At 31.3% G+C, this 11,389-nt stretch overlaps 3 protein-coding genes and 1 long non-coding RNA gene across 7 annotated transcripts in view; 3 read left to right on the top strand and 1 right to left on the bottom strand.

Annotated features, from left to right (window-relative positions):
* The first annotated feature begins 3,278 nt into the window (after positions 1 to 3,278).
* Positions 3,279 to 3,775, top strand: LOC118073962 (uncharacterized). The gene is made up of 2 exons (XR_004691159.1): positions 3,279 to 3,376; positions 3,481 to 3,775. It is a non-coding gene; the product is annotated as an uncharacterized lncRNA (long non-coding RNA).
* Positions 3,776 to 4,191: 416 nt separating this feature from the next.
* Positions 4,192 to 6,209, bottom strand: Fkbp39 (FK506-binding protein 39kD). The gene is made up of 4 exons (XM_035094416.1): positions 6,029 to 6,209; positions 5,758 to 5,847; positions 4,414 to 5,326; positions 4,192 to 4,331 (listed from the first exon to the last, which is right to left on the bottom strand). Exons 1-4 carry the CDS (start codon positions 6,036 to 6,038, stop codon positions 4,250 to 4,252), a joined length of 1,095 nt encoding a protein of 364 aa, XP_034950307.1. The 5' UTR covers positions 6,039 to 6,209; the 3' UTR covers positions 4,192 to 4,249.
* Positions 6,210 to 6,225: 16 nt separating this feature from the next.
* LOC118073780 (cytochrome c oxidase subunit 6B1-like) lies at positions 6,226 to 9,015 on the top strand. Of its 3 annotated transcripts, none has more exons than XM_035094616.1 (3): positions 6,226 to 6,333; positions 6,496 to 6,721; positions 7,263 to 8,487. In XM_035094616.1, the coding sequence occupies exon 3, from the start codon at positions 7,316 to 7,318 to the stop codon at positions 8,156 to 8,158; it is 843 nt and encodes a 280-aa protein (XP_034950507.1). In that variant the 5' UTR covers positions 6,226 to 6,333; positions 6,496 to 6,721; positions 7,263 to 7,315; the 3' UTR covers positions 8,159 to 8,487. The 3 variants fall into 3 exon arrangements, with proteins under 3 accessions (XP_034950507.1, XP_034950419.1, XP_034950591.1); XM_035094700.1 differs by lacking the exons at positions 6,226 to 6,333; positions 7,263 to 8,487 and adding exons at positions 8,494 to 8,626; positions 8,705 to 9,015 and having other exon boundaries at positions 6,577 to 6,721; XM_035094528.1 differs by lacking the exon at positions 6,226 to 6,333 and having other exon boundaries at positions 6,406 to 6,721.
* Positions 9,016 to 10,866: 1,851 nt separating this feature from the next.
* Positions 10,867 to 11,389, top strand: part of bnl (branchless) — a 29,298-nt gene continuing 28,775 nt past the window's right edge. Inside the window, exon 1 of one of the 2 annotated variants that reach the window (XM_035090808.1) lies at positions 10,867 to 11,084. The gene's annotated coding sequence lies outside the window, so the exon portion shown is untranslated. Of the gene's footprint in view, positions 11,117 to 11,389 lie in introns of both variants that reach the window. The other variant, XM_035090743.1, reaches the window with a different exon arrangement.

The raw sequence follows: 11,389 nt of genomic DNA, 5'->3' as shown, positions 1-11,389 counted from the left end.
AATAATAATTCATTTAAATAACCCTAAAACCGGAAATGGCTATAATTTTAGCATAAATTATGGCCGGATCATAATTTTGACTATATCAATGGGAAGCTCTTGCTCTCAGGAATCCATTAATATACTTGTAATCTATGTACCTCTCATAGATCGTGAGTTATAGGCGAAAAACAAGGTTATGCTCCAATAAAACATAAAAAAATCTTTAAACGCTCATAACTCGAAAACTAAGCGAGATACGGCATTTTTGACGGGGATATCCTATAGGGGGGACCCAATTTATTACTTAGGTCCAGATCTTTCATATGAGTCCTCGTTCAACCCCGTAGCATTATTTGCATAGAAGTTATGCACATTTTTATGTTTTACAGTTTTTCGAGAATATCTCTGAATTTTACTTACCAAATATAGTCGACAGCCAGTGTTTGGAAATCGTCTCGTCCCCGGCTTCCCAATGACATCCTAAATTTTATGATCCAAGCATAAATACGCTTTTTAGCTATTTTTGAGGTTAGGAAGAGAAATTTTCTGATCTTGGAAATCGAGGGTTACTTTGTACATTCCGATTCTCTGAAATTCGGCCTTAAATAATAATTCATTTAAATAACCCTAAAACCGGAAATGGCTATAATTTTAGCATAAATTATGGCCGGATCATAATTTTGACTATATCAATGGGAAGCTCTTGCTCTCAGGAATCCATTAATATACTTGTAATCTATGTACCTCTCATAGATCGTGAGTTATGGGCGAAAAACGAAGCTATGCTCCAATAAAACATAAGAAAATCTTTAAACGCTCATAACTCGAAAACTAAGCGAGATACGGCATTTTTGACGGGGATATCCTATAGGGGGGACCCAATTTATTACTTAGGTCCAGATCTTTCATATGAGTCGGTGATCAACCCCGTAGCATTATTTGCATAGAAGTTATGCACATTTTTATGTTTTACAGTTTTTCGAGAATATCTCTGAATTTTACTTACCAAATATAGTCGACAGCCAGTGTTTGGAAATCGTCTCGTCCCCGGCTTCCCAATGACATCCTAAATTTTATGATCCAAGCATAAATACGCTTTTTAGCTATTTTTGAGGTTAGGAAGAGAAATTTTCTGATCTTGGAAATCGAGGGTTACTTTGTACATTCCGATTCTCTGAAATTCGGCCTTAAATAATAATTCATTTAAATAACCCTAAAACCGGAAATGGCTATAATTTTAGCATAAATTATGGCCGGATCATAATTTTGACTATATCAATGGGAAGCTCTTGCTCTCAGGAATCCATTAATATACTTGTAATCTATGTACCTCTCATAGATCGTGAGTTATAGGCGAAAAACAAGGTTATGCTCCAATAAAACATAAAAAAATCTTTAAACGCTCATAACTCGAAAACTAAGCGAGATACGGCATTTTTGACGGGGATATCCTATAGGGGGGACCCAATTTATTACTTAGGTCCAGATCTTTCATATGAGTCCTCGTTCAACCCCGTAGCATTATTTGCATAGAAGTTATGCACATTTTTATGTTTTACAGTTTTTCGAGAATATCTCTGAATTTTACTTACCAAATATAGTCGACAGCCAGTGTTTGGAAATCGTCTCGTCCCCGGCTTCCCAATGACATCCTAAATTTTATGATCCAAGCATAAATACGCTTTTTAGCTATTTTTGAGGTTAGGAAGAGAAATTTTCTGATCTTGGAAATCGAGGGTTACTTTGTACATTCCGATTCTCTGAAATTCGGCCTTAAATAATAATTCATTTAAATAACCCTAAAACCGGAAATGGCTATAATTTTAGCATAAATTATGGCCGGATCATAATTTTGACTATATCAATGGGAAGCTCTTGCTCTCAGGAATCCATTAATATACTTGTAATCTATGTACCTCTCATAGATCGTGAGTTATGGGCGAAAAACGAAGCTATGCTCCAATAAAACATAAGAAAATCTTTAAACGCTCATAACTCGAAAACTAAGCGAGATACGGCATTTTTGACGGGGATATCCTATAGGGGGGACCCAATTTATTACTTAGGTCCAGATCTTTCATATGAGTCGGTGATCAACCCCGTAGCATTATTTGCATAGAAGTTATGCACATTTTTATGTTTTACAGTTTTTCGAGAATATCTCTGAATTTTACTTACCAAATATAGTCGACAGCCAGTGTTTGGAAATCGTCTCGTCCCCGTCTTCCCAATGACATCCTAAATTTTATGATCCAAGCATAAATACGCTTTTTAGCTATTTTTGAGGTTAGGAAGAGAAATTTTCTGATCTTGGAAATCGAGGGTTACTTTGTACATTCCGATTCTCTGAAATTCGGCCTTAAATAATAATTCATTTAAATAACCCTAAAACCGGAAATGGCTATAATTTTAGCATAAATTATGGCCGGATCATAATTTTGACTATATCAATGGAAAGCTCTTGCTCTCAGGAATCCATTAATATACTTGTAATCTATGTACCTCCCATAGATCGTGAGTTATAGAAAAACCTTTAAACGCTCATTACTTGTAAACTAAGCGCAATGATATTTTGTGAACTCTTCGGAAAAGTTCCAGAATTTAGAAATTTATCATATATATTTTTTAACTGTCCATTGTTGTTATTGAAAGTAAATCGAACATGATAAAAAGAATTTTATATTTTTATCTATTACCCAGATAAAAAAATGGCACTAGTATTGTTACAAAACACAAAAATGAATTTAAATATTTTATATTATTAAATGTTTTTTTTTTTATCAAAATATGTTATTAATATCATCAATATCATAATCGAAGCCTATGAGTCATCATTATCATGCATAATTAAATTTCCTTTTTTTTTATAAACATCGTTATTTGTTATCAAAAAATCGCTTCCGTCGTACATCATTTTATTCTTTCTTTTAGCGCGAATACATATGAAATTCGTCCTAAAAATATTAATCGATACAATTAATTGAATTTAAAAAAAAAAAAAATGACATTGATAGGCCTGAACACCAAATCTACGTTTCCGTAGTCGAGCGTGTTACCTCTGAGCTTTTACAAAAATATCGAATTAGTTTTATAGCTTCTATGTATGTTGCGAACAGAGCTGGACCTTTTCCATTTAAGAATTGGTGCTTGAATATTAAGTGGCTTAGGATTCTTATAATGAGAGTAAAAGAGAACACAAATCTTATCTCTTTTCTCTCTTAGATTAAGGGGCGTGGCTAAAATAAACCGTCGCAGCGCCATCGCTCGATGTGTTTACAGAAACTTTTATGTTGTGACCTGCGATTACCGACATGTTGACCGAAACTCCGTCCGGATTTTTAACACAGCTGGTTTCTCTTCTCTGTCAGTATGATAAGTGTGAAGTCATTGACAGGTACGTTGACATTTAACCTCGAAAATATTTTCATTTTTTTAATTTTCAAAAATTTATCATTTATATTTACATTATTTATATATTTTTATTTATTTTTCTTTTAGAAATTAATAACATTCAAGGCTAATCATGGTTTGTGTACCATGTGTCTTTATTCCAATTGTGTTAATTCTATGGAGATTTCTTATACAACCCATTCTAATAAAATTGTGGAGATATAGAATAAAGAGAAAGGACACAAAAGATGAAGCCGCACCAGAGTTAGTAAAAAAATGCGAAAATGGTGTCTGTTCACTGGCTTGGGAAAGGTCACAGAAAATATCTAAAGTTGAGTAATAACTCAATAACAATAATTATTCATCGATGCATCAACAAGATCCTTAAAAAAATGAAAAAAAACCTTTATAACAAATTATTTATTGTGTATCTTAACTTTACATTCCTTCGATAAAACATTCAGATGAAAAAATGTAAATGGCAAATTAAATAATTCACTTCGAGTTTATTTATGAATATAAGTATTAAATTTTACATTATGTAGTAATTCTTTTCAAGTATGTCTGTAGTATACCAAAAACTAGATACTGACTTTTTTTTAACATGTATTGATCAATTTGAACATTTTTAATTATAAGATATTTATGATGAAGAAATATTGTATACATACTTGAACTAATGATTAAATTTAACAGACTTAAATTTATGTCAAATTAACATGCTTTGAAATTCAAGATCTGAATAACTTTAATCTAACTATAATGATGGAAAGGATTGAAAACAGAACATTCAAAACTTAAAAGATACGTCAGCTGAAGTAGAAATGTACAAAAAGACTTTATGGCAAATACTTATTTTAAATTGACATTAAGGGTTTTAATGAACGTTTTTGAGTTCTACTTCAAAGATGAGTGTACTGTTTCCTGGAATGACTGGAGGCGATCCTTTTGCACCATACCTGAAAACGTATTTATTGTTGAATAATCTAATCAATTTTTTTAGCTCTAAAAACCTTTAGCAAACAATCTTTAAATACTTACGCTAGAGTTGGAGGTATTGTGATACGCCTTTTTCCGCCAACTTTCATTCCTGCAACTCCAATATCCCAACCTTTGATGACCTCACCTTTGCCAAGTCGGAATTTAAATCCATCCCCGCTTGTTGTCGCGTCGAATTTCTTGCCATTCTTTAATCGTCCAACATAATAAACTGATACGAATTTTCCTGATTTTGCTAGCGTTCCATTTCCTACTTTGATGTCTTCAATTTGTACACCACCAGTTATAGTTCTCTTTTTTTGTTGTTGATCATTTGGTGATTTCTCTTCTTCTTTTTTTTTAGGTTTAGCCTCTTTTCCATTTGTTAAATTATTTTGTTGCTTCTGAGGTTTCTGATTCTGAACCTGTTTATTTTGTTTGCCCTTCTTTTGTTGAGGTTTAACTTCTTCCTCTTCTTCTTTGTCATCGTCATCATCTTCTTCCTCCGAGTCATCATCACTTTCATCCTCATCTTCCTCAGAATCATCATCTTCGACTTCTAAAGTATCATTTGCGTTCTCATCATCATCTTCATCATCATCGTCATCCTCGTCTTCATCATCATCATCTTCTTCTTCGACTTCAATTTTGGCGTTTGACTTTAATTTTTTAGCTACTTTAGCATCAGTAGGTGATGTCTGAGCTTTACGTTTTTCATTCTTTGTCACCAAGGTGGGAACTTCTTCGTTTTCATCTTCATCTTCTGTAGAATCCTGATCCTCGTACATTTCTAAATCATCAGGTATTAAATAACCTGTTAAGTGTACGTGTCCTCTTCCATTGGATGTAAAAGCAATTTTATCACCGACTTTGAAATTTAAATCAAGTGATTTTTGGCAAAGTGTACTCTTCTTTAAATTACACAGAAGATAATTACGGTTTTCATAGCACAGCATCACTTGAACAAAGTCATCGTCTGAAATAAAATAAAAACTTTTAGAACGAAGAATTATAATACATAAAAATAGGATATATACTTTAATTAGCATGTGAATACTTGCTGTTTTTTTTCAAATAAACAAAACATAATTCACAGTTAAATTGTATATATTTAAATAAACATATTATATGTAGATAAAATTATTTATTTTATTATATCACTTTGTTTTTAGAATAAAAGAGTCTCATTCGTTAGTAATCTATTATTTTTAAAACATCTAACCGTTTTTGAAGGATTCTTGGAAGTGCACGAGTATTAGGCATGACAAACAGCTGAATAAAAGTTAATCTTTACAGCAATTTTTTAAATTAAAAAAAAAAATTAAATTAAATTTTATATAAATTTTTTAGAATCTATTCATTTTGTGAATTTAAAATAAAACAAATAAAAAAATTATTTCATTTTACCGCCTGTTGTAACATCCAAAGTTGCCATAGACACGTGGAATGCTTTTTCTACGGTTTGGGTATACCGTTTATTTGGTTCCATAATAAGTCCTGAAATAAATAAATAATTAATGAAAATACGTTAAAAAGACATAAACAAACAATATAAATAGACATAAATTTTATATTAGAAGTTTCATAAACGATCCTTTGTTACCACATGGCGACGCCATTTCTAAATAGACACCGGTACGTTAAAAAGTAAAATATATTGAAAAGTATTATTACTTACCCCAAAACATCTTGATAGATTTATATTTCTAAACTTTTAAATTAAAAAAATAATAATTAAAGTCTTTAACTTATTGTTCTAATGAGGAATTCTTATAAAACTACTGCGAACAGCGTGTACAAGCTATTCTGCGCGCCAACTTCTAGAAAATTAACCTATTGAGTGATTTGCAGGAAGTGGTAAACTGGAATAAGCAGAAACAAAGAACAATAGAGTGGCAATCCTCAACGACTCAAGGAAGCTCCACGCGCGACATCTACTGTCAAAATTTATTGCAGCGCCCTCTAGTCTACAATTTAAATTTAGTAACTATTTTTTGATGTCGGCTAAACTTCAGTTAAGAAAATTAAGCTTTTTCTCTTTTCTAAAACAAAAACAAATACAAAACTGGTCATATTTCATTTAGTTAATCATTCCAATTTATTCAAATAATCTAAATTCTAATAAATACCCGTTATTTATTGTAGAATATTGAAGTTCAATCGGACAATCATTTAGCACCTAGCGGATAAAACAAACACTACAATCATCATCGACCACAAAAAAAATGTATCTTAGGTATTCTACAGTTTCTGTTCGAAGTTTCTGCAAAGACGTCCATTGTCGTTCACGACTGTCTATGACGTAACGAAAGAGTACGAAACAAGAATAATTTTTCAGTAGCCATTTTGTAATCGTCTTAAAGTATCACAAGTAGGTACAACAATTTTAATAATTATTTAAATATTAGATTATCAAATAATCGAATATTTATAAAAACTTAGTTATATGTGATAAAGATGGAATTATGATTCCAAGATGACCGATACCAGACTAACCATTGATCGCTTTTCACAGAGTAGCTTTAATAAAGTAATATACCTGTGAATTAATTTACCTTTTACTAACTAGTTTATCAATTAAATTAAAAGTACTTCAATTTTTATATTAAATGTCACAATGAAAATAACATTTATTGAAACAGCTTGAAGTTATAAAACCCATTTACTGTATTAAAAAAGCAAGTTTTTAAAATCATTTAACATGTTTGTTATCGAAGTGTGTCTTTAACTATATTTTGCATATTAAATGAAATATAAGTAATTAAGATGTATTTATACGTTTACATTTATTCTATCTCTCCTCGCTCTGAATCATGATCTCTTATTATAAATGAAAAATAGACGAATCGATAGTGGAGTAGGGCCAAAAAAATGAGCTGCTTACTTATAGAAGGAAGTTTCTATCCTTGTAGGTATACCATCGTCGATCGAGCTGGACATCAAGGCAAACAAGGAGTAGGGTGTCATGGAGTCAAGACGGTATGAACGTGGTGGCAGGTCGAATTGTGATTCTCCGCCTATACCACCGTCACCTCCTCCATATAGTCCACATTCAAGGACATGTGAATCTTCACAGAAGAGCAAATCACGACGATCACCGTCTTATACAGATTATAGAGGTTGCCGATCATCACACAGAGATTCTTCCCAAGAAAGACGACGAAAACGACGCAAACGATCACGATCTAGTGAAAGATCCAGAAAGTATTCTCGTCGACGCAGATCTAGATCAGATTCACGAGGCAGATCAAGATCAAGAAATCGTCGACGTAGTTATACTCCTCATCGTAGTACCAGTCGAAGTATAAGCAGAAGTCGTACACATAGTTATAGTCGAAGTCGCAGTCGTAGTCACAGTCGCAGTAAAAGTCGTAGTGGTCGAAATAGAAGTCGTGAAAAACGTCGTGATCGTGGCAGACATTATCGTACACCTTCTCATGATTCTGATACAGCTGAAGGATTAGATCGTCAAAGTGTTCCAAACATACCACCTACTCCAGTGCAATCAAATGCTTTCAAAAATGATGGTAGTTTTATGGAAATGTTTAAAAAAATGCAAGAACAAATGCAACCTAAAGAAAAACCAGCTACATCAGTACTTGAAGAAAAGCCTGTTGTTCCACCTCCTCTAATGGTTGGCAAAAGACGTGGTGGACGAATTTTGAAAACTGGAATGGTAGCAAAACCCAAAACTGGTCAAGTTGTTGAACAACCAAAAGACGCTTGGTCACTTTATATGGCGGAAGTTAAAAAATATCGTGAAGTTTGTTGTCAAGAAGAAGACAATACACGACCATTAGTGAAATAACTCCATTATTTTTATGAGTTTAGCTTTTTTTTTATTGTAAAAATTATATAAATTGTATTATTTAAATAATTTTATCGGTATTACTAAGAATGTAATCAAAATACATTCTAATTTTATATGTTAATTAATTGCTTGTCTGTTGAGAAGATGGCTATTTTCGAGTATAAACAGTTTGATTTATATAATTTTTATTATAATAAGAGAATATGAAAAAGAGCGAGAGACAAATGTAAAAAAATTAACGTCAAACGATGTTATTAGTTAATGATGAATTTAAGAGTATAGTTAATAGCATGAATGTAAGATATAAAAAATAATAATAACTTGTTGAGCAGTGGTGATAAATTGGGTGAACAATTATCCCCGGCCGATGCCTGAAGATCCAGACCCAAAAGATATTCCACCAGAATTCCGGGGTAAAAAAACTGTACCATTTGATCCACGGTTCCCCAACACAAATCAGACTAAGTAATTCTTACATTCATTAATTTTTTACACTATATAAAATAATTGATCATAGTAAACATGACTTTTTTTATTTTCCAGAAATTGCTATGTAAATTTTTTGGATTTCCATCGATGTGCAAAGTTACACGGTGCAGATTACGATGCATGTCGTTACTTTAAGCAAGCATATTTAAGTCTGTGTCCTAATGATTGGCACACAAAGTGGGATGAACAAATAGAAAAAGGAATTTTCCCAGGAAACATCTAATTTCAAGAGATAAATTATAACAGTTCACTCGCCAGTTAGTTCAATATCAGTATGTAGCAGTAATATTTATAAACTATATCTTCTGCTACTTGTAAATCATCTATTATTGAATAAGTTCAAATAAAATAGTTATTTAAATTTACTCATGTTTTAAATAAAAATTTATAATACTGTTCAAGATTTATGAGTTAAACATTGAACATATTTAATATTATTCCAATCAAAACTTAATGTAATTGTTTCGATTTAAAAATTAAAAATGCGGTAAAATTTCAAATGAAAATAAAATTTTCAATTTTCATTTTAATAAAATTACTTCAGCTTCATTTCTAAAGTACTCTCAGTATGTAGATAGTATTTAAATATATCCATTTGATTCATACCGATCTATTTCCCACGAACTAAACTATAATTATAATGAAGTGCAATGTACACATAATATTTATATGTATAACTTTTTCAGACTGATTCAATTATTATAATTAACATTTTTTTTCAAGTTTAAAAAAAAGAGAATACTTTCGTTAAACTTACATGTAAATTTTTTACTGAAGTCAGTTAGATGATTAAAAAGAATCAATATGATATTAAATTCTTATACATAAATTTATTTATTTTTGTTAATAATACTCATTAACTTGTTCTCATTTAATTGAAATTTATTACATCTTGAAGATGATTATTAATTTGTTAAGTTAAATGTAATTCTAAGAAACATCTTTTTCTTGAACTTTAATTAATTTAATCGGATTAAACAGAATTTGTTCCAAAGTTAATATGCATATACTAGACAAGGTCTGTTAATGTAGAAAAAAGGCATATAAATTGTTTGACTTGAATTTTTCTTCATTAATGTGACAGGTTACTTGGTGTTAATGGTTTTTGCATACATCAGAGTAGATATTGGTATGCCTACGATTACTAAAGTAATAAAAGGAGACTTAAATGATATGATCTACATAAAATGTTAGTATGTACTAGTAGTGTAACAAGTTTGTTATACAGATTGTTTTTGCACGTAGGCGTCACCATCATATTTAGAAAAAAACATGAAAACTTTTACAATAAATTTTCCACACTATAATTCAACTTTACAGAGAAAGTCAGAATATGAGCTAAATATGTGGCAAATAAATAAAAAAAGATTTATCTTGAGAAAAAATAAATAATGAAAGAAATTAGTGGCAAAATGCATTGGTTAAGTTAGGGAATAGCAAATGAAAAGACTAAAAAATCAGTTGTTCACCGAACCTCCATAATTTCCTAGAGAAGTGCCACTTATATAACTGACAAGGGTGCGTTGTGGGCAAAAATTAATTTCACGTCTCGCTACGCCCAACAGTTCTCAGGCATATTCTTCACTCTATGCATAATTTCATTGATAGTCTGTGATTAATCGAATCAAAAAACATTAGCTAGTTAATAAATTAATTTCATAATTACTGCAATCAAAATGTCAAGATGTCTAAAAATTTTAAATGAAATCTAAACTCATCTACAGAAATAAAATTGAAGTAATAAAAAAAAACTCCAATGCAGTATAACAGTAACAATAATTGAGTGTGATGATGCAAAGTAAATGGAAAACAGTGCAGTGATGATGAATAAATTAAAACGAAAAAAAATATTAGTGATCATTGCCAGACAACTTCAACGGTGGTCCATTTAAAATTCAATCAAATAAGTCATTAAACGACACGTACGTGTAGTGATTTTTGAGTTTGCTGCTGCAATGATTATAAAAGGGTTGATAGGAAACCAAGCAAGAGCAAAAGATTGCTTTAGCATGAAAACTACACCGCATCGTTTATGTCGTGTCATTATCAGTCAGCCAAGTTGATTCGTGAAAGAGACAAACCAAAGTAAGCACCTGTCCCACCACTCTTCTTGACATATATGTGTATATATACGTTACTAACTACGCACCAAGTGTGCGAACAGGACCGACATGAAGAACGAGTAAATCGCAGTTCAGTACCCCGTATACGTTCAACCTGATAGGACCGTTTAAAATTACATGTATATTACGTCAAGTTGTATCTTAACCTCGAGAATCTCAATTAATACATTTGTCAGTTATTTTATTCTCCAAGATATGTTGTTTCTACGTGATGTTATGTTATAAATGATAAACGTTGTTAATTGTTGAGTTTTTCTTTTGTTTGGTATTGTAAATAATCGGTAACTTTCAGTCATTTTTGAAGAGCACAGGTGAGCATGCATCATCTGTAATCCCTATAACGGTAAGCACGTTTGCTTCATTTTCCAAATACATCTGTGAATCATTTGGTGAAAGTATTGTTATACCAGTGAGAATGTTGTATTAACCCGTTTATGAAGCTGTTTGAACATACCTTTATTGGACGACTAAAAAAATTAAAAAAACACATCTCAATTCTTTAGCCAAACATTCTGTTAGAAGTAGATATTCTTTTGATTAGCAAATACATACAGATGACGTATGAAAAAAATCATTGGAACGTATCTGAATTGAATCATGGTAGTGGTGATGAGTT

Source organism: Chelonus insularis, unplaced genomic scaffold (assembly GCF_013357705.1).
Source record: "Chelonus insularis isolate UGA/USDA-ARS -01 unplaced genomic scaffold, ASM1335770v1 contig_116_pilon, whole genome shotgun sequence".
Taxonomy (NCBI): domain Eukaryota; kingdom Metazoa; phylum Arthropoda; class Insecta; order Hymenoptera; family Braconidae; genus Chelonus; species Chelonus insularis.
Note: the sequence above shows the minus strand (reverse complement) of the source record. Positions and strands in the feature narration are given on the sequence as shown.